At 41.7% G+C, this 25153-nt stretch overlaps 1 protein-coding gene across 1 annotated transcript in view; it reads left to right on the top strand.

The window, feature by feature from the left end:
* tead1a (TEA domain family member 1a) overlaps nt 1-24324 on the top strand; it is a 51955-nt gene extending 27631 nt beyond the window's left edge. The window contains exons 3-12 of the mRNA XM_004569374.3: nt 1294-1358; nt 4345-4407; nt 7233-7364; nt 7573-7622; nt 9019-9080; nt 11282-11409; nt 13133-13306; nt 17226-17366; nt 17755-17907; nt 19525-24324. Coding sequence (XP_004569431.1) covers nt 1294-1358; nt 4345-4407; nt 7233-7364; nt 7573-7622; nt 9019-9080; nt 11282-11409; nt 13133-13306; nt 17226-17366; nt 17755-17907; nt 19525-19638 — 1082 coding nt within the window. The 3' untranslated portion in view covers nt 19639-24324. The remainder of the gene's footprint in view (nt 1-1293; nt 1359-4344; nt 4408-7232; nt 7365-7572; nt 7623-9018; nt 9081-11281; nt 11410-13132; nt 13307-17225; nt 17367-17754; nt 17908-19524) is intronic.
* Nucleotides 24325-25153: the final 829 nt, after the last annotated feature.

Raw genomic sequence — 25153 nt, 5'->3', positions numbered from 1 at the left:
GTGTGCGTGCGTGTGTGTGTGCTGGAGAGTTTTTGAAAGAGAGGGAGGGTGAGAGTGAGGGATGTGTGCCGCAGGGTTAGTGAAGGATGATAATTCACCGTTAAGCCTCCTAGAAAGACCAGCTGGCCCCTCTGGAGTCAGATGTCAGCCTCCACAGCCAGGACTACTCAGTGTGTGTGTGTTTCTGTGCACGCGTTCACAGCACGCACTCATGTTTGCGTATACATCTATGTGTACTGTGTGTGTGTGTGCGTCTGCGTGCTGTCGTCAGTCACAGCTTTTGACTGCTCGAAGGAAAACACCTGCATGGTGAGCTGTAGATTTTATCAGTCTAAGCTCCATATCTCAGTGAGAGTGGGACTGCTCAGAAGGTACACACACACACAGACACACGCACGCATGCACACACACCATCTGCTAGTTAGTTAGGGCTATTGTTGCAAGCCATTTGGGTAGTGTGTAGAGGTTTGGCTTTGTGCTGATCTTGACCATCAGTTGGCCAGCTGGCCCGACTTTGGTTTTCCACTTGGTTGCAACAGAGAACAGATCGGGAGCGAAACCAAACCAAACCAAACTGAACCGCATTTGCTTGTTAGCAAATAAAATTACAGTCAAATTACATAATTTCCTGAAATCTGTAAAATGGTCTGTCGTCCTTAATTCCTAAGGACTGTAAAGCTGTAATATAGCCAGGCGGAGCAGGCCTAAGTTAATATGTGCAAACGACCCCTCCCCTCCCCTTCGCAGTTTCTCTGGATGTAAAAGTTGTGTTTTTCTGCTTTGTTTCTCACTGCCTCCCTCTCCCTGGCTAATCTATACTAGCCAGGTCATGCTGAGTCTGCTGTGCTCCCCATTGAATGGGTTGAATTATTCAGCATCGTAAGCGTGCGTGCGTGTGTGTGTGTCTTTATGTGTGCGTGTGTGTGTGCACGCGTAAACACGGGTACAGCTGGCCTGCTGGCTCCTTTAATCAGGGGACGGCCGGTCCGCATGAATGCCTGTATTGTTGGGTCATGTGTATTCAGGGCCGTGGCGTGTGTGATTTTATGTGCATGTGTGTATGTGTGGACGGCTCAACAGGGGTATCGGTGATTACAGCGTTTCTATGTGAAACTGCACGTCAACCAGGCCGCTGGGTCAACAGCTCTAAATCAGCCACTAAGTTGTTTGTCAGGGTCATATGATTTCTGCGTGCGATTGTCCGCGTAAACGAAAGACCGGTCAAATGGGGTTTAACATGCATGTGGGCATGCATAATGTTTCATTACTATGTTCTGTGTCTTGTGCCTCCAGGTCGAAACGAGCTGATAGCCAGATACATCAAACTCCGAACGGGGAAGACGCGAACAAGGAAACAGGTAATAATGGGAGTGCGCTTTAAATCTAGTCATGCCGCCTACAGTATGGATCGCCACGTATCCCATTATACAAAGAGTAGCTTGGGAAAAAAAAAAGATCTCCAACTGTCGGAAAAAAGCACAGAGATTTAAAGAATATTGTTTCCCCGATTAGCTGTTGATTCAGCAGTGCAAAAAAAGCCCATTCAGGTGCAGCTACAGTCAGCTATACTCAGTGTTGGGGAGGAATAGTTTTCTATACGAGATCGCTGCAAAAAGTGCAGCCTTACCTAATGTCCACCTACTGTTACTCATTTATATTAAGATTTAAACATCTAGTTGGTGTTGGTATGGCGAATAACCTTCAGTAATAGTAATAAATCACATTCATGTAGTTGTAAGAAGCATGATAATATATTAAGTAATCCAAAGTATTCAGAATACGTTAATCTCATTGGGTAACGTAACGGAATACGTTATAAAATACATTTTGGGGCATGTACTCTGTAATCTGTAGTGGAATACATTTTAAAAGTAACCTTCCCAACACTGGCCACGCTGGTTACTGATCCTGATTTTACTTGTATCATTGTTACCTCGAGGTAAAGATGCGTGTGCTTAGTAAAGCTCCGGTAAGTGTGATAGTGCAGCTGGAGCTGTAAGCCAACATGCGCAAGCTAACCTCTGATGTAACTACAGTGGGGCAAAAAAGTATTTAGTCAGCCACCGATTGTGCAAGTTCCCCCACTTAAGATGATGACAGGGGTCAGTAATTTGCACCAGAGGTACACTTCAACTGTGAGAGACAGAATGTGAAAAAAAAATCCATGAATTCACATGGTAGGATTTGTAAAGAATTTATCTGTAAATCAGGGTGGCAAATAAGTATTTGGTCACCTCAAACAAGGAAAATCTCTGGCTCTCACAGACCTGTAACGTCTTCTGTAAGAAGCTTTTCTGTCCCCCACTCGTTACCTGTATGAATGGCACCTGTTTGAACTCATCATCTGTATAAAAGACACCTGTCCACAGCCTCAAACAGTCAGACTCCAAACTCTGCCATGGCCAAGACCAAAGTGCTCTCGAAGGACACCAGGAAAAGTATTGTAGACCTGCACCAGACTGGGAAGAGTGAATCTACAATAGGCAAGCAGCTTGGTGTGAAAAAATCAACTGTGGGAGCAATCATCAGAAAATGGAAGACATACAAGACCACTGATAATCTCCCTCGATCTGGGGCTCCACGCAAGATCTCATCCCGTGGGGTCAAAATGATCATGAGAACGGTGAGCAAAGATCCCAGAATCACACGGGGGGACCTGGTGAATGACCTGCAGAGAGCTGGGACCAAAGTAACAAAGGTCACCATCAGTAACACACTACAACGGCAGGGAATCAAATCCCGCAGTGCCAGACGTGTTCCGCTGCTGAAGCCAGTGCATGTCCAGGCCCGTCTGAAGTTTGCCAGAGAGCACATGGATGATACAGCAGAGGATTGGGAGAATGTCATGTGGTCAGATGAAACCAAAGTAGAACTTTTTGGTATAAACTCAACTCGTCGTGTTTGGAGGAAGAAGAATACTGAGTTGCATCCCAAGAACACCATACCTACTGTGAAGCATGGGGGTGGAAACATCATGCTATGGGGCTGTTTTTCTGCCAAGGGGACAGGACGACTGATCCGTGTTAAGGACAGAATGAATGGGGCCATGTATCGTGAGATTTTGAGCCAAAACCTCCTTCCATCAGTGAGAACTTTGAAGATGAAACGAGGCTGGGTCTTCCAACATGACAATGATCCAAAACACACCGCCCGGGCAACAAAGGAGTGGCTCCGTAAGAAGCATTTGAAAGTCCTGGAGTGGCCTAGCCAGTCTCCAGACCTCAACCCCATAGAAAATCTGTGGCGGGAGTTGAAAGTCCGTGTTGCTCGGCGACAGCCCCAAAACATCACTGCTCTCGAGAAGATCTGCATGGAGGAATGGGCCAAAATACCAGCTACTGTGTGTGCAAACCTGGTAAAGACCTATAGTAAACGTTTGACCTCTGTTATTGCCAACAAAGGTTGTGTTACAAAGTGTTGAGTTGTATTTTTGTTATTGACCAAATACTTATTTTCCACCCTGATTTACGAATAAATTCTTTACAAATCCTACCATGTGGATTCATGGATTTTTTTTCACATTCTGTCTCTCACAGTTGAAGTGTACCTCTGGTGCAAATTACTGACCTCTGTCATCATTTTAAGTGGGGGAACTTGCACAATCGGTGGCTGACTAAATACTTTTTTGCTCCACTGTATAACTGTAGTTTTACTGACGACCAACCATCCTTTTATATTATATACACGTGCATTTTGGACCTCATATTGTTGACTATGGTTATGTTCCATTGATGGATTTTAATTGGAGTATATGTGTATTATGTCATATTGTGTGCCATATATAATGTGTTTATTCTGCAGTTTCATTTCATTTTAACATAACGGTCGTCCAGTCAAATAAACTGTGTTGGAAAGTGTTGTGTTTGTTGTCACAACAACCAAATGTGACATCTTCTCTGTGCTACTAGAAAGGAAACCAGGAACGTATTGTCCGACTAACTGCCTAGCAGCTGCGCTACTGTTACAAGTTGAGCAATGATATAAATACAGGAGAATGATAGATTATACCACCCGTCTGTTGAGAAACACTAACTGGGTGTCTGGATTTTTATTTATTTTTTAATTATTGCATGTCAGTGAAGTGTAATCTTAGTATCTGAGCTCTTGGCCCGTGTTCCCAGGTGTCATTTTGCTTGCTCAAAAGATGTGCATAGATGGGTCTATTCACTGTTGTCAGGGGAGGTAGGTGTGTGTCTGTGTGTGCGTGTGTGTGTGTGCACCCTTCCAGTGTAGCAACAGTCCTTTCATAACCATGGCAACTCACTGTTTGGTTCTTCCTCCTCTCCTTCCTACCCTTCAACCCCTCCTTCACTTCGTCCTCTCCTCTCGTCTCCTCTCCCCCAGGTATCCAGTCACATCCAAGTATTGGCCCGAAGAAAATCCAGGGAATTTCAGTCCAAGCTAAAGGTAAGAGACCGCACAGAAACGTTTCCAGAAAAATCCTCTGCTGCTCAGGAAGTGTTGCTGTTTTTTCTTTTCCAGTTTGTTTGCTATAAACACAGATGATTAGTGAGGATTTGCTGTGATGACTACAGTGGATGAACAGAGTGAAAACAGCATCATCCACACAACTGCAAACAGATTTTTCTACGTTAACATTAAGAAATGGAATGAAAGAAAAATCACTTTTTAAAATTTGGAGTCTCTGAAGCTGTCCTGAAGAAGCAGTGGGAATCTGTAGCTGGCTGCTTTGCTCTTTGCTTGTTAATGTGACGCTATAGCTGGGAGGACGCCTGTCACGTTGACACCAGTTTCCTAGGTGTATAATTAGGTCTGTTTAGGTTTTTCACTCTCTCATGTTTCCTCCTCTTCCTGTCATTCTCTTGTATCCATACATCATTTTGTCCTTGTCCTCTTACTCTCTCTCTCTCTCTCTCTCTCTCTCTCTCTCTCTCTCTCTCTCTCTCTCTCTCTCTCTCTCTCTCTCTCTCTCTCTCTCTCTCTCTCTCTCTCTTGAGTCTGCTAATCTCGTGTCCTTAGTATCTTGTCCTTCTTCACCCCTCTTTCCTTTTCTTCCTCACAGTTGGTTGTAATTAACTTTATGTAAAGCAACAAGGGAGCGCTTGTTTTCCGAGAAGAGCAGTCGGAATGAGAACAATTGTTTGCTTTCATAAAAGAAACAACAGATGGTTAATTGAAGTTTATAATAAAGGTTATTCAAATTCATATAGATCCTTTTGTTGATGATACACTATATGTTTAGGAAAAATTGTGCATGTCTCTAGTGTTGCTTTCTGATTTATTTATTTATTTTTTACCCCCCTTAACAATTTTCTAATTGGTTACACATCTAATGACAAAAAGCTTCTAGTGGGGTATAAGTGACGATTGAGAGCAAGTACTTCTTTATGTGTCTATACATTCATTTCAGTTCTTGAATATTATACCTTTTAACCCACAAATAAGTTGGTAATTGTCAACAAAGGAGGTGGAAAGACCTCTTTAACCGTAGACAATCTTACATGAGATCACGCCACTGATGATGCTCGCGAGTTCTTGGGCCGTACACGTTTTATAACAGACAAACGTGTATGTGTGAGTGCTAATTTCGTCACCACGTGGCTTTCTTGAAGAGCTGCACTCATCTCTTACGTGACTGTAACGTGTGACGTGATTAACTGTGTATATGGATGGCTCTTATGGCCAAAAGGTTGTATGACAGTCTTTGGAGTAAAATGAAGGCTTGATCAGATGATTAGGTCACAGAGCCCGTCACTAATCCATTAAAATGAATTGACCTGTAGCCCCTGAAGGTTTTAACAGCACCTAGAAGCCACCTGTGAGATTGATTAGGACAGAAATGGCAGGAAATGGGTTGCAAAGTAGTTTGTAGGGCAGGCAGCAACTGTATGCAGGTATCATTACACATGCAAGATTTCCCAATTGGTTGTGAAGATGGTTATCAGCTTAGGCGTCAGCGTACGTGGGCAGGGATTGAGATCAACTGAGCTACCGGTACTGCTGGCTGAGCTTGATCTTTTGTTCTGCCAAAACCAATGCTCCGGTGAGTTTCGGTGGAGTTTGTCCTCTTTGCCACCCTCTGTGCGTAACACTTGACCATTTAGAAAACCGAAATATTGTAGAAAAGTGGGAAGAATGGGGAAAGTGTGAGCTCAGTGTAGATCACATCCCAGACCATGAGACCATTCAAGATACAAGATCATCAGATAGTGTGTCTGCTGTCCGAGTAACATTTGCTGCTTCGCAGATTTAATACATTTTCTGATCATCTATTAAAAATCAAACTACGTATGCGACTCTTTGTGTGGATTTCACAATACTTCCTCATTCAACAGGAACAGGATCATTGGTGATTTTGAAGGAATGAGTTGAGGTCAAGGTGGTTATCATACCCATATGGCTCCTGGTATTTAATATGAAAATCCAGCATGATTCCCATTTCAGTGCCTCCTATAATGTTATTACCTCCCCTAGGAGGAGAGATTTCTCTCAGTGCCAATTAACTTGAGTGAAGCAGCCAATTAGTGATTCTCCAGCTATGGCAGTGGCTCTAATTCCATTTCTTTCAGCTGTTTCATGAGTTTCATGCTGCCTTTTTGTTCACGTTATAAATAAGCCCACACCATCAAGCTTATAAATCTGCTATATGTTATCGTTTGCCCCGAGGCAGCAGCTCTGATCAGCAATGTTCACCGCGCCGTCTGAAGCACATTCAGCTCTGCTGTACACTTTGTCCTCGCCGCTCACCACTCATGTCGCCATGATTTTCCCTCGAGGCCACAAGCAACATCACCACACCCAAATGACACGCACAAAAAGACAAAGCCCTGTCCCCTGAATCGCTCTGAAACGTCACAGGGACAGTTTTTTACAAAGCAAGAGATTTAGATACGAAAGAATGTAGCCTGACCCTGATAAGGGTGTAAAAGAAGCTCCTGTAATTGTTCGCTTGGAGCTACACGGTGTTTTGTTGGCAAATGAGCTGCTCCATGTTGGGCAGTTTACTTAAATTGCTGTACGTTAATTTGTGCAATCAAAAAGTAGCAGGAAAGTGGCAGCCTGATCACATCCAGTCACACAGGGACAGTGTTTTCCCCTCAAGCTTTAATATTTAAGATTCCATTATTCAAGACAATTCAGATTCTTCTTCTCAATTTCATGAATTTTCCGGCTTTTTATGACTCACTGCTGATCTGCACAAGCTGCACGGTAATGACAATGTTCAGAGGAATGACGATGTTAATGAGTGTGTGGTGTTTGTTTACATGCAGGACCAGAATGCCAAGGAGAAAGCTCTGCAGAGCATCTCCTCCATGTCCTCTGCTCAGATCGTCTCAGCCACGGCCATACACAGCAAGCTGCTGCCTGGGATAGTCCGTGCCAGCTTCCCTGCTAATGCACAGGTAATACTTGCGCACACACGTGCATACATACATGCATACATACACAGATGTGCTGTATTTATTCTCTGTGAATAAATACAGGGAGTAGGGGATGAATAGAAATAAAGCAATCTGAAGTGGCAGTGCACAAAAAACATGCAGAGATTGCATTGCATGCATGGTTTGCATTCTCAGTCCAGTGTATTAATGTGCATGTGTGTCTTTCCAGCTGTGGCAGGGGATGATTCCTGGAGGACAGTCCAGCTCCACCGCAGAAGAGTGAGTCGCAGTCACCTTACACGTTCTCATCCAACTTTACATGTTTTCTCTTTTGTCCATGCTTGCACAACTGCAAACTATCATGCATATTATGCCCTTTTGTAGTAAAATGAAATAACAGCGACTGGTCTGCAGGTGTGGGATAGGATTTGAGAAATAACTTGAGATCAATTCACGACTTTATGGAAAGATTGCGATGATTTGAAAGTAAAATCTGTCGATAAAGTTAAGAATTCACAAGCAAACACTTGGGAGATTTTCGTTTTTAAGTCAAGGAACTTGATAAGCTGTCAGTTCTCCCAAATCAGCGTATTGTTTTCTTCTAAATAGGCCCAATTTACAGCACCGTGAAGCCGGGATGCTTCTGATAGTATGCTCAATGTGGTTACAGGTCATTCTAAAATCACGGGTAATTTCTTATGGCTTAATCCGATTGCCAAGAAAGCTAAAATTTGATTAGTTCATCCACTGGAGGCATAACACATGTCAAGCACCGGCAGCAGCACTGGTGTGAAGAGGTTGTTACACCTTTGCAAAGTAACACAATATAGTTCGTTGACCAAGAGAAAAAAATACCTATTTTTCCCCCCCAAAATCTATGAGATGTCTTCTAAATTTGTAAGTTTTTAAATCTTAAACTGCTCTGTAATTTCCATTTTCACCGACAGTGGCCATACTAACCACTAACTGTACTAAACACAGTGAAACATGCACTTTGTTTCATTTAAGTGAACTTGTAAACCCTCACATCAGGAGTTTTTCACTCCTCTGGCTGTAGACATTATTACTGAGTACTCGCTATGTTTTTGAAATGTCAGAGAGGGTTCATCCCATTTACTACTAAGTGCTTTTTGAAATATGACAAGCCAGAACTCAAACACACAAAGATTTCTCAGTGTTGTCAGTCTGGATTTGGCTTAAAGTTATTGATGCATTTTTTGCAGCACACAGAATCATAACAAGAGTCTCGCAGACACATCCAGATGCATGCAATCAGAATAAATGAATGGATGTTTAAACAAGGTGGCAATTCAGAAGTCATAAATCTGATTAGTTTGCAGGAGTGACACGTGGAATCTTCCAATTCCTTAGAAAATAACGGTACATTTGATTTCCAACATGGTTAAGCTGGTTTCTTGGCCTAGTTTCTGTTCACATGGCTAGCTGCACCAAGTTCAAACCCCCTTTTCATTTCATCACCTGCTGCTCTTACGTGCCCGTGAGATGATGATAATGGTTGGAAATAGGGCTGGTATAGCTTTTACTGAACTCGGAGCTGCTCTTGATCTCTGTGCTTCTACTACTGTTCATACAAGATGCACAGCAGACTTCCTCGCTGTATAATGTAAGTACAGTGACAATGCTTCCTTTCTGCTTCTGTCTCTGTTTCTCTCAGCATCAAGCCTTTCTCTCAGCAAGCCTACTCTGTGCAGACAGCAGGGACCACCACGATCTCAGGTGAGACGGACCACAGCGCAATTATCTTCTTTTTTTTAAAGCGGACTCGCAGTCCTGTCTCCTGCCATTTAGACCGCTGCCTCACTACAGGATGGTTTTTGAATCTGTCTGAACACCTGGGTCTCCAGCACTCCCGCTTTTGTATCGTGAAGAGGTCGTGAGAGGGAAAAGGTGTCGATCTGACTTTTCTTACGTCATCTGTACTAAAAGTTTGTGTTGCTTTTTCTAGAAGCAGCTTTGAAAATATCAGGTGGAAAGTGCAATTCCTGGGAAAATTGCACTTTGATTGCTTGGCATAGCTTTTGCAGCTTGCGTGCAGCTGCTGAGCCTGTCTGTTTACTGCCTGAAAATGCTAGTAATTTTAATCTTGGAGCCATATACCCTTTAATACAAGGAGTAGCAGGATAGCAAGCAGCGCTCATTTGGTCCTGTCAACTTAAAAACTCTGTGTAACCTCAGAAAACCATTATCAATAATGACCTCCATTGCCGCTGAGTGAACTCCAGTGTTGAGGACATTAGTGTGCAGCTCGTGCTCACACATTGACTATTACTGCAAAAAGTCAACTTATACATCTGCCATTAAACAGCTGGCAAGCTATCCAGATAGAAATATCCCTCGGACATGATTTTGCTGCCGATAATGTTAGCAAGAAAGACAACTATACCCAGTGACGTGTCCATAATGTAGTGCTGCTCACACCGAAGTTGGTTCCTCTTGTTACAACCTTTATCCAGAGGAGCTGCTTTGAGTCTACAGTCTGGAATCTACATCAGACGACATTATTAGTTCGACTGGCTGCATCAAAGAATAGATCCAATTTTGTGATGATACGAGCCAGGCCTGTATGCTACTTTGAGACCAAGCCTGGGATACCTAGTGACCTAAAAGAAATGGTAAATGGACTGTACTTGTTTTCTATTCAATTTAAGCTCTTGGTGTTTTTCTACTCCAAGCCTCATTCACACACACATTCACAAAAGTGCTTTTTCTTTGCCTAACTGAAAAAAATGATGCATCAGGAGAACTCGGGGTTCAGTATCTCGCCCGAGGATACTTGACATACAGGTGTCAGAGGAGCCAGGGATCGAACCACTTTTCCAATTAGTAGACAAACCACTCTACCTCCTGAGCCGCAGCCATCCACAAAAACTGCTTAGTATAAAGAAGAAACACTTTAAGGTGACAGGGAAGAAGTGAACTCCCAGAGGAGAGTGAGAGTCCACGTAAGGGTGAAGCTGGAGGCCACACGCGACCACAAGAGATATGTGGCGAGGAACGTCACTGAGGTTAAGATGACAGACAAGCAGCGCACAGCCAGTTTCTTCAGCAAGTTTAGGTTTAGCGTGGCCTCTGTTCACCATCGCTACATGATGGTACCAACTGAGAAAGTTGGAGGTGGTCTCATTTTTAATATTTTTATTAAATATATTACCTAATTTTTATATTACGATCCTGTCAAACAATGAAAAACTAATGAAATGACAAAAGTTAGTTTTATTGGCTGACCTGTTGATTGCACACACCTTGTTAGCTTTGCTGTTTCAGAGTGGAAAACAACCTCAGCTGCGTGGCCTGTCCTCTCAAATGTGGAACAGGGCACCCAAACTAACGAGTTCCTTAGTGCGTGCTTGACTTGAAAAAGTTAAAATTTGACAGTTTGTCAGAAAATTAGGTAACCACGGCCACTGGAAATGCCCCAAAACATCTCTAATCTTATATCCACTCATGACAAATCAGAAAAAGACTGAGCCAGAACTGAGCCAGCCACATGACTGACCACAGATGAGGTCAACAAAAGTTACGTTTCATGAATTTAAGAAGGCGCCGCGTCACTTGGCTCACCCGGCACTGTTGAGCTTCCTCTCTTCAGATTGGATGATGGGGTGTGCTAGTTACAATAGCATGAAACTAAGTGACGAGAGTGGCGAGGTTTTTGAAAATGGAGTGAGTGAGTTTTGAGGCAGCAACCGGGGGTCTCGCTGTGGCCCCTGCATTGTTACCCCTTTACATATACTGTTGTTAACCGCTTTTTAGTGCCTCGCCTTTACCTCAGCCGGCTTTTGTCCTCGGGCCTCCAGTAATGGCTTAAAGTTTTACACGTTTACATTACTGCTAAGCCCGTTAAAAAGCACGATTGAACATGTTGCAGTGGTGAAGTGGGATTAAATGGTGTGTGTGTGTGTGTGTGTGTGTTCAAGGCTATGAACCTCCCAGTGCAGCCCAAACGCACCGAGAGCCGGCATGGCAGGGTCGCTCCATCGGCACCACCAAACTACGACTGGTGGAGTTTTCATCTTTCCTGGAGACACAGAGGGACCAGGAGGCAGTGAGTTACTCTGCACACATGCACACATATCCAGCACCAGACTACAATAAGCACTCCCTATTGTCCCATAAACAGAGATGACAGATAACCCCACAGCAGAGAACAGCGTTAAAGCCCTTTGTGTGTCGCCTAGTATGAATAACCTTTGTAAAGCTCTATCTCTCTGTCTGCTCAGTCTATCTGTCATCCTGCCACGCTGCGTACTCACTGCCATTTTTCTACCTTGGGCTCATAGACAGCTGGCATTCATCTTGTTGCTTTTTGTTTGCTTAGTGGGAAAAAAACTGTTGTACAGTGACTTTGTTGTACAGTGAAATAGATTCTGTTGTCAAACGGCATCATTTACATTAGTGGGAATAAATGGAGTCCTTAAATGTAGAGCCATCCCACTGAAGTCACATTTAACATGCAGATTTATCAGTAGGCAAAGACAAAGTTGGGTAAAAATGCAGAAAATTATGTATTTTTTTTAACCAACCAGACTAGCAGATCTTTCTATTAAGTTTTTTGCCCTCTGTGATCTGTATAGCTGGCCAATATTGCATTAAACTGTATGATTTATTGTGCTGCAAAGCCAAACAAACTCACACCCTGTCTAAGAAAAGCAGGTCAGAGAACAGCCCAGTAAAGTTGCCGTGGTCCTGTTCTGAAACTGGTCAGTGGGAGTAAGTCAGTAAAGCCTCTATTTGAGCTCAGAAATAGAAATTTGAAGTTTGCTTTCAACATAAGCGTATTAATCAGCAGCTTACATGGATACTGAGATTACAGTTGAATTATTAGCAGTTTATCCCTCAGTTTAATTTTGTAGTTTTAGCCATAACTTCTAGCAGCTATGCTTGCATTCAGTTTGTTATAATTGATAAAACCTGACTTAAATTTAACGATTAAATGATAACCACACATTTAGGTTCCTAATCTTTTGGACAAAGACAGTTTTTGCAGCTTTGCCTGTGCAGCGACTGCAGCGTTTGACTTTAAATCAAACAACGAAGCTCTGACTGAAGTGCTTTCAGCTTTAATTCAGGGGAATTAACACTAAATTTGCATTAACTGTTGAGGAATTACAGCCATTTATACACAATCCTGTTTTCAGAGGCTCAAAGGTATTATGAGGATTTTTTCACTGCTTGGATGAAAGCCATTTGCAGTCTGCCTGAAGTGGAGAACCCATGGACACCATCGAGTGTTTCCTCCCTTGAGATGCTCTGCTAGACCTTTACTGCAGCTTCCTTCAGTGGCGGCTTGTTTGGGTGTTTTCTCTGCCATTAGTTCAGTAATGAACAACATGATCTGCTGGGTTGAGATCACAGCTAGTGATAGAAACATTTCTGAGGGTTTTTTGGGTCCTCGGGGGGAGAGAGTAGCTTGTCTCTTGGTTGCAGAACTTGACAACCTCGATGAACGGTAGCGTCTCAATTCATGAGTGTTCTTGACTGTGTTTCATGTCGATAAGTTGTTTTTCTAAACCATGGAGATAACTCGTTGCACTTTCAATGACTTCTGTGGTCTTGTTGGCTTTTGGTTGTGCTGTGATGACGTGCAGTCTTTCTTTTAACAATCCACCAGATTGCTGATCTAACTTTATATTTTTCTGTTTCTCTGTTAGGTTCAAAATTACAGTGAAAAGTTATAGCAGGATCCTTGAAGTAACTTTAGGTGTACCCAGTGTGTTTATCTCCACATTTCTGGCGTCCGTCTGATTCAAATGTTTCTCTCTTCTCAGTACAACAAGCACCTTTTTGTGCACATCAGCCAGAGCAGCCTGAGCTACAGCGATCCGCTGCTGGAGTGTGTGGACATCCGGCAAATCTACGACAAGTTCCCCGAGAAGAAGGGAGGTCTGAAGGAGCTGTTTGATAAGGGCCCACAAAACGCCTTCTACCTGATCAAATTCTGGGTAAGCAGACAAACTTTTAATCAGTTTCCTGTTTACTTGAGTTTTTTTTTCCAGTACCTGTCAAATATCTTAAAAATATTTCTGGACTAAGGTTAATGTTTTTTCCTCCTGAAAATGCTTTGGACGTCACCAAGTAGGGTCAGCAAGAACCGCATTCCATGCACCTCTGCCCCCACCCAGGGAAAGTTCCCTTATTTTTCTACGCAGCACTGTGTGTGTGTGTGTGTGCTTGTGTGAGTTCCATCTGTGTGTGTGTGCTTGTGTGAGTTCCATCTGTCCACCTGGAATATGGAGGTGGTGGGTTGATGAAAGCGCAGATGCTTTGTTTGAACACCTGCTCACCTCCAGACTCACAGGTAGCTGTTTTCACCTGTGTGTGTGTGTGTGTGTGTGCTGACTTTACTGTCCTTTCTCAGAACTCCTCTGTACCATAGGACTTCCAAAAATCCGACTCTCAAACTAATAATTTATAGCCTCTACGAAAAAAAGTCAGTAACAAAAAACCCAGTAAGATGACAATAATTGGATCTAAGTGGGCGCCTGTGGCGTTATTTTTGTGCCACTATTCTGAGTGCACGTAAAAAAAAGTTTGCAGGTTCAAGTGTTGTATTTTGAGGAGAAATTTATTTTGAGTGAAGAAAAGCTGAATTTGAGTGAACAAAATTCATTGCTGCGTGCAAAAAATGTATTTCAGTGTTTGCTATTATCCATACAAACGCACAATAGCAGCCCCTCAGTTCGGTCAGTTTTTGCATTTGCACTCGCTCGCAATGTGTTGCTCGCACTCTAAACATTTCTGCCCGTGCGCGCTCAACTCTTTCTCTACACCGTTATATTTGTGCCACAAACCAGCCAATCACAGACTTGGATGCAAAAAAATCTGATTGGCTGTTTTGGTCTCCAATCAGCTCGAAATGACAAAATGCAATATCCCAGAATCCATTTCGTCCAAAACTCAATCGAGGCAGTGGCGGAGGAACACAGAGTGGCGGAGTTTGAAATATTACTCTTTCTGGGTCTGAAAATAAACTTTTAAGATATTTTCATGCGAGAATGGTGCTGTGTAAACTTCTAATATCTCCTCGATTCATCAAGACATCACACATTTCCATAAGTGCTCTAACGTTTTCGGAGATGCCTGTTACCCACCAGCTGACCGCATAGCTGGACTGGAACCGGCCCCGGTGAGCCGATGATGATTTTTCATTTTTATGTTTGTTTGTTTTTGTAACTGTATAAACAATGAAAGGTGGTGGATTAGCCAATTCGTCATGATCAACTCTGGGCTGGACCAATTACAATACATCCGTATTGAGGGGAAAAGGAACGCGATTAGTCCCGGACTTCAGCTACAATGAAAAAGACACAAAGCTGGAGTTATTCTGTCTTTACGCTGTGAGCTGCCTCTTCTTCTCTCATCTTCTCCCCTCTCTCTCCTGTTGCTACTTCAATCATGAAACTGATCAATGATCAGCTGATCGTCTCTCTTGTTTGTTTATCTCCCACTTTGCGCCAGAAACAGGAAACCAGCAGATGTTGCGCTAAACAACAACAGCAGCACATTCAAGCTTGATCAGCTGTTGTTAGAATTGATTTAAAATTAATTTCTAGTATCAGCTGATGTTTGCTGGAGCCACAGCTGTAAAAGCTGCTGCTCATCATATCGGTTTGGAAACATGAAGGTGAAATAAATCATACATATATACCAACAAGACAGTGTACGTCACTGTCACAACAGCGTTTGTTTTAGTTCAAAGGCTTTATTGTTTTTCCTATAATACCTGGTGGTGTAGTCGGTGATTTTTTGTCAGTTCAGCCTCATATATTATGTTTAACCTGAGTGACCACCCGGTCAGCTGGTGGGTAACAGGCGTTGCAGGAATGAATTTTGTTCACTCAAATTCAGCTTTTCTTCGCTCAAAATAAATTTCTCCTCAAAATGCAACACTTACACCTGCAAACTTTTTTTACGTGCGCTCAGAATAGTGGCACAAAAATAACGCCATAGGCGGACGCTTTCAGCTATTGTGTTGCTGTTTTTTGGAACAAGCTACTCTCTTCTCAGTTACATGTGTGCATACATTCAACAACAGACCCCAAACCTTTTTATTTACACAGATCTTCGCTTAATAGGCGTTGGCGTTGTTTTGTTGTGCAGCTTTGACTGCCTTAAGGCATTGCAAACATACACAGGTTTTTATGTCTCTATCTTCTGCGTCAGGTGGATTGAGTTTACATGTAATGAAATGTGATCTATAGATAAAAACGTCATTGTCATTTGCAATATGAATTAAATGTGTGTAAAGGTGTAGTAAGTAGTTTTTCTTAGAATCATCTCAGATGAATGGGTCAATTAAAGTAATTGGATTTGGTGATTGACAAACTGAGCTGTTGGATGCTTTCAGTGCTCACGGTGGAAAAACATACTGGCTTTTATCTTCATGTTTTCAGACAGTACTTCAGTCTGATGATGCTATGTCATAGTTATTATGCTGTAGCATTGTGGTGGCCTTTGAGTTGATGTTCTGTGACCGTGTGGCTACATTGTATTGTTAGTCGCTAATCAGAGTAGCTAAAATCCTTGCCTGGAGAAGTAAAATAAAGTGGATATTGTGTAATTCTTTTTAACCACAAGCATTTCGAGTTGGATATCAGATGTTGTCACAGCCCTAATTCGTAAGCAAGTTAGCTTAGTAGGAGTCACACTGATTTGCTAGCTAGATGAGCTCATGTTACAGCAGACGATCTATTCTCGACACCTTTTCCTCTTTCCGTCATTGTCATAAATGTAATTCTAAAACGACACCATCCTCTTTGCATGTGTTACACTTGCACTGCTTCAACATGAGCAGAAATCCAAGGCTTCCTGTTAGTTGCGGCTGCTAAGCTCCATGACTGGAGAACTCCTGTTCTGGGGTGGGGCTGGTCAACCGACAAAATCACTGTGAGGTGAGGAGGTTGTTGGACAGTAGAAATAATCCAGGAGAGGACAGGAGCCTGCAGGCTTGTGAAGTGGTGAGGTGTGCTTGCAGCATGCGAACAAATAAAGAGAGAGTGTGTGTGTCATGTAGAGAGCCTTCCCTTGAATTTAATTAAAAAGCTCTCAGATCTACCACAATGGAGTGTGTTTCTGATAATCTGCAGCTTTAATAGAGCACGGTTTGATGTTTGTGTGCACGTGAATGGATGTAAATGTAAGTGAGTAAGCATATGGTGTTTGTGTTTGTGTGTTCTCTGAGCCCCGAGACGCACGGTGCTCCTCAGAGGACTCATTACAAACAGTACAAACCCTTCCTCGCTCCTCCCTGCCTGCAGTCCAGGTGCAGCGTGTTCTCTCTGCTCTGATTAAACATTTTTCTGCTTCAACTTCAGTCGCACAAAGTTGTATAAGAAAATGTTTCTTTCTTCTGTTTCCCCCCTGTACCTGCCTCTTTCCTGTCTCATAAAACACCTGCATAAAGGTTTGGTTCAAATAAAAAAAACAAACAAACAAATGTGGATGTTATAAAGGTCAATCCCCACATTTTACAACAATACATTTTTTCTTCTTCTAAAGATTACACAACAAATTGCATTTTAACTGTTTTATGAGGTGATTAAGGAGATAAACATGCATATGCAAGGTTTCAGAACATTTTAGTGCCCAATTAAAACAGCACTCTGCACTGATGGATGGAGGAAGAGTCTCGGAGATGATTCTTTTACTTCATGTACTGAAAAATAAGGTTGCACATTGCATTTTCATGTCAGTTTCAGCATCATAATCATGGATCTGCTCGTCCTCTGGAGACCTTTTATGGTGCAGTACCAGCAGAGGGCACTGTCGGAAAACTTTAGCTTCAGAAAAGCAACAGGACTAAACGTGCTTGTTTTCTGTGACCTGATGTTTGCGTTGTCGTCTTTGCTCTGTGGTTTCCAGGCGGACCTGAATTATAACGTGCAGGACGACCCCGCAGCCTTCTACGGTGTGACCAGCCAGTACGAGAGCTCGGAGAACATGACAATCACCTGCTCCACCAAGGTCTGCTCCTTTGGCAAGCAGGTGGTTGAGAAGGTTGAGGTGAGGACTGAGGATAACTGCTAAATAGAAACATGTGGGGTTTATTCACACAGCAGGTGATTTCTGCATTCAGACTGAAAAAATATTGATACTTGCAAAATGTCCTGTAACTCCCTATGTGGGCTTTAAAACCACCACATCCTTCATTTTCTTCACCTTAAGCCCTCGATGGCATCAAATAATCCCTTATGACACTAGCAAAAATGATTATGTCAGGCCTGACAGTTTTCCACAGCTGCACATAATGTTACACAACCATTTTCAAAGGCTGAGCTTTTCGCTAGAAAGCTGCTTTTGATGTGTAAAACTGATGGAGGTGCCTTTCATTGGTGCGTTGTGTAATATTATTTGGCTAAAGCATCTTCCTTTGCTTCCCCCTCTCTCACAGACGGAGTACGCGAGGTTTGAAAACGGGCGTTTTGTCTACAGAATCAGTCGTTCGCCGATGTGCGAATACATGATCAACTTCATCCACAAGCTCAAACACCTGCCGGAGAAATACATGATGAACAGCGTGCTGGAGAACTTCACTATTTTGCTGGTGCGTCTCTCTGTGTGCTGTACTGTTTATGTTATGCAAATATATATTTACCACCTTCCTTCTCTCGATGGGTGAAAATGTTACACTAATGCAGTTAATCCAAGTCTGGGACGTCTCTTCCGCTTTTCCTCATTCTCTGTTATATCGTTACTGTTATCATGGCGATTGCTTATATTAAACATGAAGCTTCAAATAATGAGGTCAACATATGTACAGGTAATCCCCATGAGATAAAAGCTCCGGTTTCATCCTGTCTAAAAACTGAGTTTTTAAACTCTTAGACCTCTGTGATGTCAGAGTCATAGAAGCTAATTATTAATATCCTTAATATGATCATCTCACACTGACAGCCAATCAGTAGAAAGCTGGATTACAGAGAGGGAGATTTTAAAGGGAGAAGAGCTAAAACCGCTTGCTTTAGAGAGTGGATAAGGTAAAGACTGTATATCAAAGATGTACAGTATGGCATTAATGACGGACCCGACCACAGGCTTGTGCTTTTCAGCATCTCTTTATTAACTCGGTTGCTGTTAAACACACACGAATGGCCTCAGCTCTCCCGCTGCCAGCCGCACGCATCACCAACAACAATAACCCAGGACCCAGTGCAGATCTTCCAGCCGACGACGCGTGACTGCCGATGTCGTGCACGTGCATCCATCTCCCCTGCAACGGCACCACAGACCACGCCCCGCCACACACAGATTCTAGGTCTGGAAAAGGAATGGAACATCAAAGTGGTTGATTCATCAAGCTGGTTGCAAAGAGGAGTATATTAAGATCCTACTTCCCATCAAACACACGGGAAGATAAGGCAGGGAAGGTGATGGAGCAGTTCTTACAACATGAGCTTCAGTGTGTCTCAGTTTCCCAGGCAGACCAACCCCTCCCTCATCATGTCTGGCTTTAAAATGGGAAGATGACAGCAGTGAAAAAGCTTAGCTCAAGACTTCACAACAGGATTTCACTAGTCAGCATCTGTGTTGACCTACTTTTATATACAGTCTATGGAATGAACTTGGGGGCAGCACCAAGATCCAGTACAAAATAAACAAGAGTGATTTTAAACTAATGCAAAGCCACCTTAGTGGAGTCCAAGAATAAAAACATGAAACTGGAAATGAGCAGCGTAGGTCCCCTTTAACACCAGCCGGTGCCAGGTCTCTGTGACACTACATTCACTGGGAATAGATAATGAGAATCTTCTTCAGCGTCTGTGCAGAGCTCTCGCTGCTACTTTATCCACTTTTTTTGCAAAAATCACACAACCCCAAAACAAATGGGATTAACCAAACTCTGGTTTTCTCCATAAACCAGCACCTTCAGTGTGCTACTAAAACTGTGCATGTGAATTTCTCAGTGGCACCTTTCTGCATTGGTAGACCTTTTAAAGTGCTTTTGTTCAGGTGCTGTAATTGTTTCATGTGCTTTGTATAAGCATATTGTCTTCTATATCCTACAGCTGTGAATACATGTTGAAATATTAGTTGTTGCCTTAAGGAGGATAAGAGTTTAGAAGTATACTTGTGCAGTTCTTGATCTCGAATGATATATGTATACGAGTGTGCTTAACCTTGACCTCTTGTGTGTTCTTCATTCCCGTGTGTGTGTTTCCAGGTGGTGAGCAACAGAGACACTCAGGAAACGTTGCTGTGTATGGCGTGTGTGTTCGAGGTGTCCAACAACGAGCACGGAGCACAGCACCACATCTATCGACTCATCAAGGAATAACACACACACATATACACACTCACGTTGAAACACATGTATGGCCTTTGCTTGGTGTTTTTTTTTTTTCCTTTTTTGTGACATCAGAGCTAAAAATGTCTCTAAAAATTAGTTTCAGCCAAACAAATTCGTGAAAAAAAGAAAAAGGCTGCATTTTCACTGAAAATAACGGGGGTAAAAATATTTTTTTTAATTAACACCAGATGTGACACCGCAGAAACCTCCTCAACAGGAGCATATCCACACTAACTCCAAACCTGGTGATCGGTAGCTCATTAGCTATAATGATAATAAAAAAAGCACAGTGGCAGTGCAGCCATAAAAACACATCAGAATCGACCTGGTGCATTTCCCCAAGAACATCCTGACTCTGATATCACCAGGGGATGTCACGTCTCCACTAATTGGTTCCTTCTTCTCTTTCTCCCAGTTTTTTCTCTTTTCTGTCTTTTTTTTCTCTTTCCTATCTTGATGATGGAAATGAAAGTGGTGTTTCTGTCATGAGTTTTGGTGAAAGTCGACCCAGGGAGAAGAAAGAAAGAGAGGGGGAGAAAAACAAAACAAAAAACAACAAAAAACAGAGAGAGTGAGATCTCATAATTTCCCCCCCCGTGTGTTATCTGTCAGGAAACTGACAGGCGCTGAAGGTCAGACCCTGTGTATCATCAATAAGCAGAGAAAGCTGGAGGAAATAACACTACTGCATTATCATATAGTAGAATATAGAGGTGGATTTGTACAGATGGACACTGCAAATTGTGTGAGCTGAATTCTTATACAAGAGGTTTGTCCCAAAGAAAAAGAAATCAAATTTTTACCTTTTTGTATGTTTTCTTTACAAAAAAAAGAAAAGAAAAAAATCTTCTAAACTTTGGGGAGTTGTTTATTGATAATAGCATAGAGATTCTATTTTAATTCCACAATCACTATCTAAACCTTATGTTAATAATAAGAAACTATAAGTGAAATTGAACAATTCAGGTAGCTTTTTTTGTGCAACAGGTGACTCTTTATTTTGCTTAAAAGACTAACAAAATTATAATCCTCAAGATTTCAGAATCCTGTTTTGTGGGCTTTTATTGTGAAGCAGCAGCTGTAGGAAATGCCAGCTCTGTGGGAGAACGGCAAACGGTGAAACTGACGTCACTGAGACGTCATTAGAAATGCTAAAACTGGATTCCATAAATGGATTCAACGTGGAATTGCAGGCTTCATCCCAAACCGTGACAGCTGTCAACCAGAGGGGTGATTAACAGATAGAAATGTGATTACAAACTATGATCAACTATTAATATGAGTTTGCAGATCTTAAGGATTATAATCTGAAGCATACTCTGGTCTACTGAAAAGCACTGTGAATTTTAAACATTATACATTGCCATTCATGGTGTACACGTAGGGAAAAAAGTTTTACTGCTGTTTTTATTGTGTAAATTACTTTTGCAACTTAAAGGGGACCTATTGTGTTCATTTCCAAATTTTCATTCTTTTAGTCTCCTAGAGTAGCTTTGCATGCGTCACAGTTCAAAATAATCCTCCTTTATCTTATTTTGGTCCTTGATGTAGCCCTTCAGTTCATTCAATGTCTGAGTCAGCCTCCCATTATTAAACCCAACTTCTTCTAATTGGCCACTTCCTGCAAACAGAAGGCTCAGCAGGTGGGCGGGGCTTTTGTACACAGAGGTTTTTTTTTGTTTTGTTTTGTTTTTTTGCTATCTGAAGCAGAAACCTGAGCTTTTGGTTCACAGGGATTACTTATACATACCCGGACATATTATTTAAAATGTTGGCCTAGTTTATTCCAAGTGTCCACCATTTTAACTTTATATATGATGGAAAACAAGGAAAAGTATAATATGTCCCCTTTAATGTTATCTTAGGTAAGTGTGATGACCATGCCCATACAAGCAAGCCTGAATATTACATCCATATTTAGATGGGACAGCCCTGACCAGAAGCATTCTCACCTCAGTGTCAGGGTTATTTTAACTCTAGATGACACAGTTCCCCTCAACCACTACAACACAGGTTTTTCTGGTTATATAATATTTAAAAAGTAATTTATGAATTTTAAAAAACCAAAAACTCTCGATGGAGTGTACTGTAGCAGGTGTCGTCTGGTGGTTTGTCTGTGTCATGCCCAGCAGCATGAAGTGCCTTTGGCTGGAAACAGCATTAGACATTTCTATTGTGTTTCCCAAAAGTCCTGATAATTTGATGTTGTAGGTGGTGCATGGGACAAAAAAACAAAAACATTTTATTGTACAGGAACATTTTGGTCCCACATGCCCCTGTTTTCTGTGTCCTGGGATCAGTTTATCCAAATTCCATGTAAAAGTGGTTCTTTAATTTAATTTGTGGACAGTCCTGATTAATTTTTCAATTTTTTCTGATGTCTTTGGGATAAATTCTTGTTCATGTGGTATCTATTGGCAGTATTTATTCCATGTATTTGCATTTGTTTATTACATGTATGACGGATTCATGTAGACAGAGCTTGTGCACTAGATATTACCTGGCGCATCGTTCATAAAATGCAATTGTTTGGACTTGTCACTGTTTGGACGACCTGCTCTTACAAACCTGCTGTAGAATCATTTTGATTATCTGTTTTATATAGACGCTGTTAAAAGTAGTGGATGCCATCAATTAACTTTTTACAACTTTAATATCTCTGTCTGATACAGCTACAGCTAGCAGGTTAGCTTAGCTTAGCATAGCAATGAAAGCAAGTGGAAACAGTGCTCATAATCCCTTCTAAAGCTAGCAAATTCACATATTATATTGTGTTTGTTTGGTATGTTTTTTAAAAAAAAAAGCATATAGTCAAGTTAGGCAGTTTAAAAAATAAGAAGAAATGCTAAAAGTCAACCAGCTCTCAAATCATCTTGTCTTGTTATATATTCGCATACCTATAGCTGGTTAGCTTAGCTTAGCGTACTCATAATTAGCTTTTGCAGATTTTCTGCAAGTTTGGCCTGTATTCCCAACCACCGGTGTTTGGAAGGCTAGTTTTAAAAAGTAATAGATTAATGAATTAAAACTGAGTCAGACTGCCTGCTCTCAGACTTGTTCCAGCAGTCCAAGCATACTTTTGAGAAGTAGGCAGTTTCACTTTTAGCTTTGCTGTTTCCACATGTTTTCATGGTGTGATAAACTCATGGCATTAGCAGCTTTCACACAACAAACCGAACAAGAAATGTATTTGTTAGAGTGCCAAACTGATTCTTTCAAGTTAGACTGAAAAGGCAGCTATAATAAGCTACACTGACTAGGTTTACCGATTTATCTGGATAAGCTTCTTTCTCTTGGAATTAAAATCCATGATTTGTAACTCATTCTTAAAGATTTCTTTTTTTTTTTTTGTTTACATGTGGGAATCTGTTTAAACACTAGAAGGTCGGAAAAATGAAGCAATGTGAATAAATGAGGCCCAGAGATTTTTATGTTTTAATAAGAAAACCTTGATACAATGATGTTGGCCGAAAATGCTTTGCGGTGTTCAGAAGATCCAGTAACTTGTAGGAACTTCAAACCTCAAATGACACATCTTTGCTCAGAAATGGCCAGCTGTTCAAAATTTAGCCTCAACAAGTTATGACTCACACGTGATTCACGTCTCCTGCCTTTGTGCTGAAATGGATTAGTGTTTATCCAAAACCACTAGGTTTTGACTCTGTTAAACTAAAGACCCCTGTGGGTGTCTGTCGGGATTACAAACCACGCTTTCCCCCCTCACACTCGTGAATCATCCCGCTAAGAATTTCCCCTGCTCTTGACTTTCCCAGACTTGTGGCTCACACTCCAGTATTTGTTGTTTGTAGACCGAACACTAGGCCTTCTGCAGGAGGATGGACACGTAACGTGCAAGTGATAGCCCAACAAAAGCTGCAGCTATGACCCTCTGTCCAAACAGTATCTAGCACCTGCTTACCAAAGACAGTCATGTGACACAAAGTAAAGAGGAAAGTGATTTATTAAAGCTCGCTTAATGAACATAAAAAAACTAAATCAAAAATGGACGCCCCTTACCATCTTGGCTGTCAGGAAAAGGCTTCTTTAAACTGTGACTCATTAAAATGCTCTAACTGTCCGTTAAACATTACAAGGACTCAGCTGCACAGCTTAACTGTTAACTGTCCATTTGCTGTAATCAGCTGGAGAATATGTGGTGACAATAAAATAACACTAAAGCAGTGAAGTCTAAAAGGTCGTTCAAAAGGTCACAAAGTCCAGTGAAGCACTGAGTTTTTCAGTCATTGTCGTCTGTGTTGTTAATGTCGTCTTGTATGTGCAAGTTGGATATTATCTTCTATTACGGATCACGTGAGGCGCAGAAATCCTGTCTGTAATCAATTCCAAAATGGCCTTGAATCTTTTTCGCTCCGGTGCAGCACGCGTGTGTCGTGCACCGAGGGGTTTTTGATAAGGTGCTTTGTATAAAAGTGACAATAACGTTTATTACAGATGTTGATATTCTAATGTTTATCCTATTTTGTGAAGAGAGTACATTTAGGAGAAATCCAAAAGCTAGTGATGTGTGTCTATTGGTACTGCACAGGGTCTGATCTTTGCTTTGTAACTTTCTCCCCCCTCATGGCTAAAGGTATGTTAGATATTTTCTAGCTTTGTAGAGACTTTGTACGCATATGCTATTCAATTTAAATAAATGGTCAGTTCTAAACTGTGCTCGTGGGTTTTGTCTTTTCTCATTAGTCTCATCTCTGAACTTGCTGTTATTGTTGTCATTAATTAATTTAGCTTGAATGCATTCACATGATACATGCAGAATTCTTCTTTGCATACAGAATAGCAACGGGAGGTTTCAGCAGAGCTGTTATAGATTCGTATTTTCCAATTAGTTTTATTGTCATTACATTTCAAGTATTTATGGTAATGGTAAATGGACTGATTCTTATATAGCGCTTTTCTACTCTCACGGAGTACTCAAAGCGCTCTATACAACATGCCTCATTCACCCAATCACACCCATTCTCACAAGCACTTAATCTACACTTAGTGCTTTCTAACGACATTCATACACATTCATACTCCGATGGAGAACAAGTTGGGGTTAGTATCTTGCCCAAGGATACTTGAAATGCAGACTGGAGGAGCCAGGGATCGAACCACCGACCTTCCGATCAGTAGGTGCCCTGCGCTACCTCCTGAGCTACAGCTCAGTGGTGACAGCAATATTTAAAGCTTAACCCCTTTTTGTAACCTTTTGATAAAATTCAGGATTGAGGTTAATCAAGTCGTTGTTATAAGTTGACTCTGTCATGAGACCTCCCACAGCATTAAGAGACACACACTGTTTTTTTAGGAATTTGCTTTCAAAGAAGCTTTGATATATTAAAAGAAACCAACTACACCCTCCCATACAAGACTTCCATATAAAAATGTGAAACTCTACTGTAAAATATGCTGTATGTTTACAGCCCGGTGCAGAAAACTGTTCTCAATAACAAACTTTAGCAGTTCGAGCCAATGAACTAGACATCTTGACCATGTAGAG

This window comes from Maylandia zebra, linkage group LG7 (assembly GCF_041146795.1).
Source record: "Maylandia zebra isolate NMK-2024a linkage group LG7, Mzebra_GT3a, whole genome shotgun sequence".
NCBI classification, from domain to species: Eukaryota; Metazoa; Chordata; class Actinopteri; order Cichliformes; family Cichlidae; genus Maylandia; species Maylandia zebra.
Note: the sequence above shows the minus strand (reverse complement) of the source record. Positions and strands in the feature narration are given on the sequence as shown.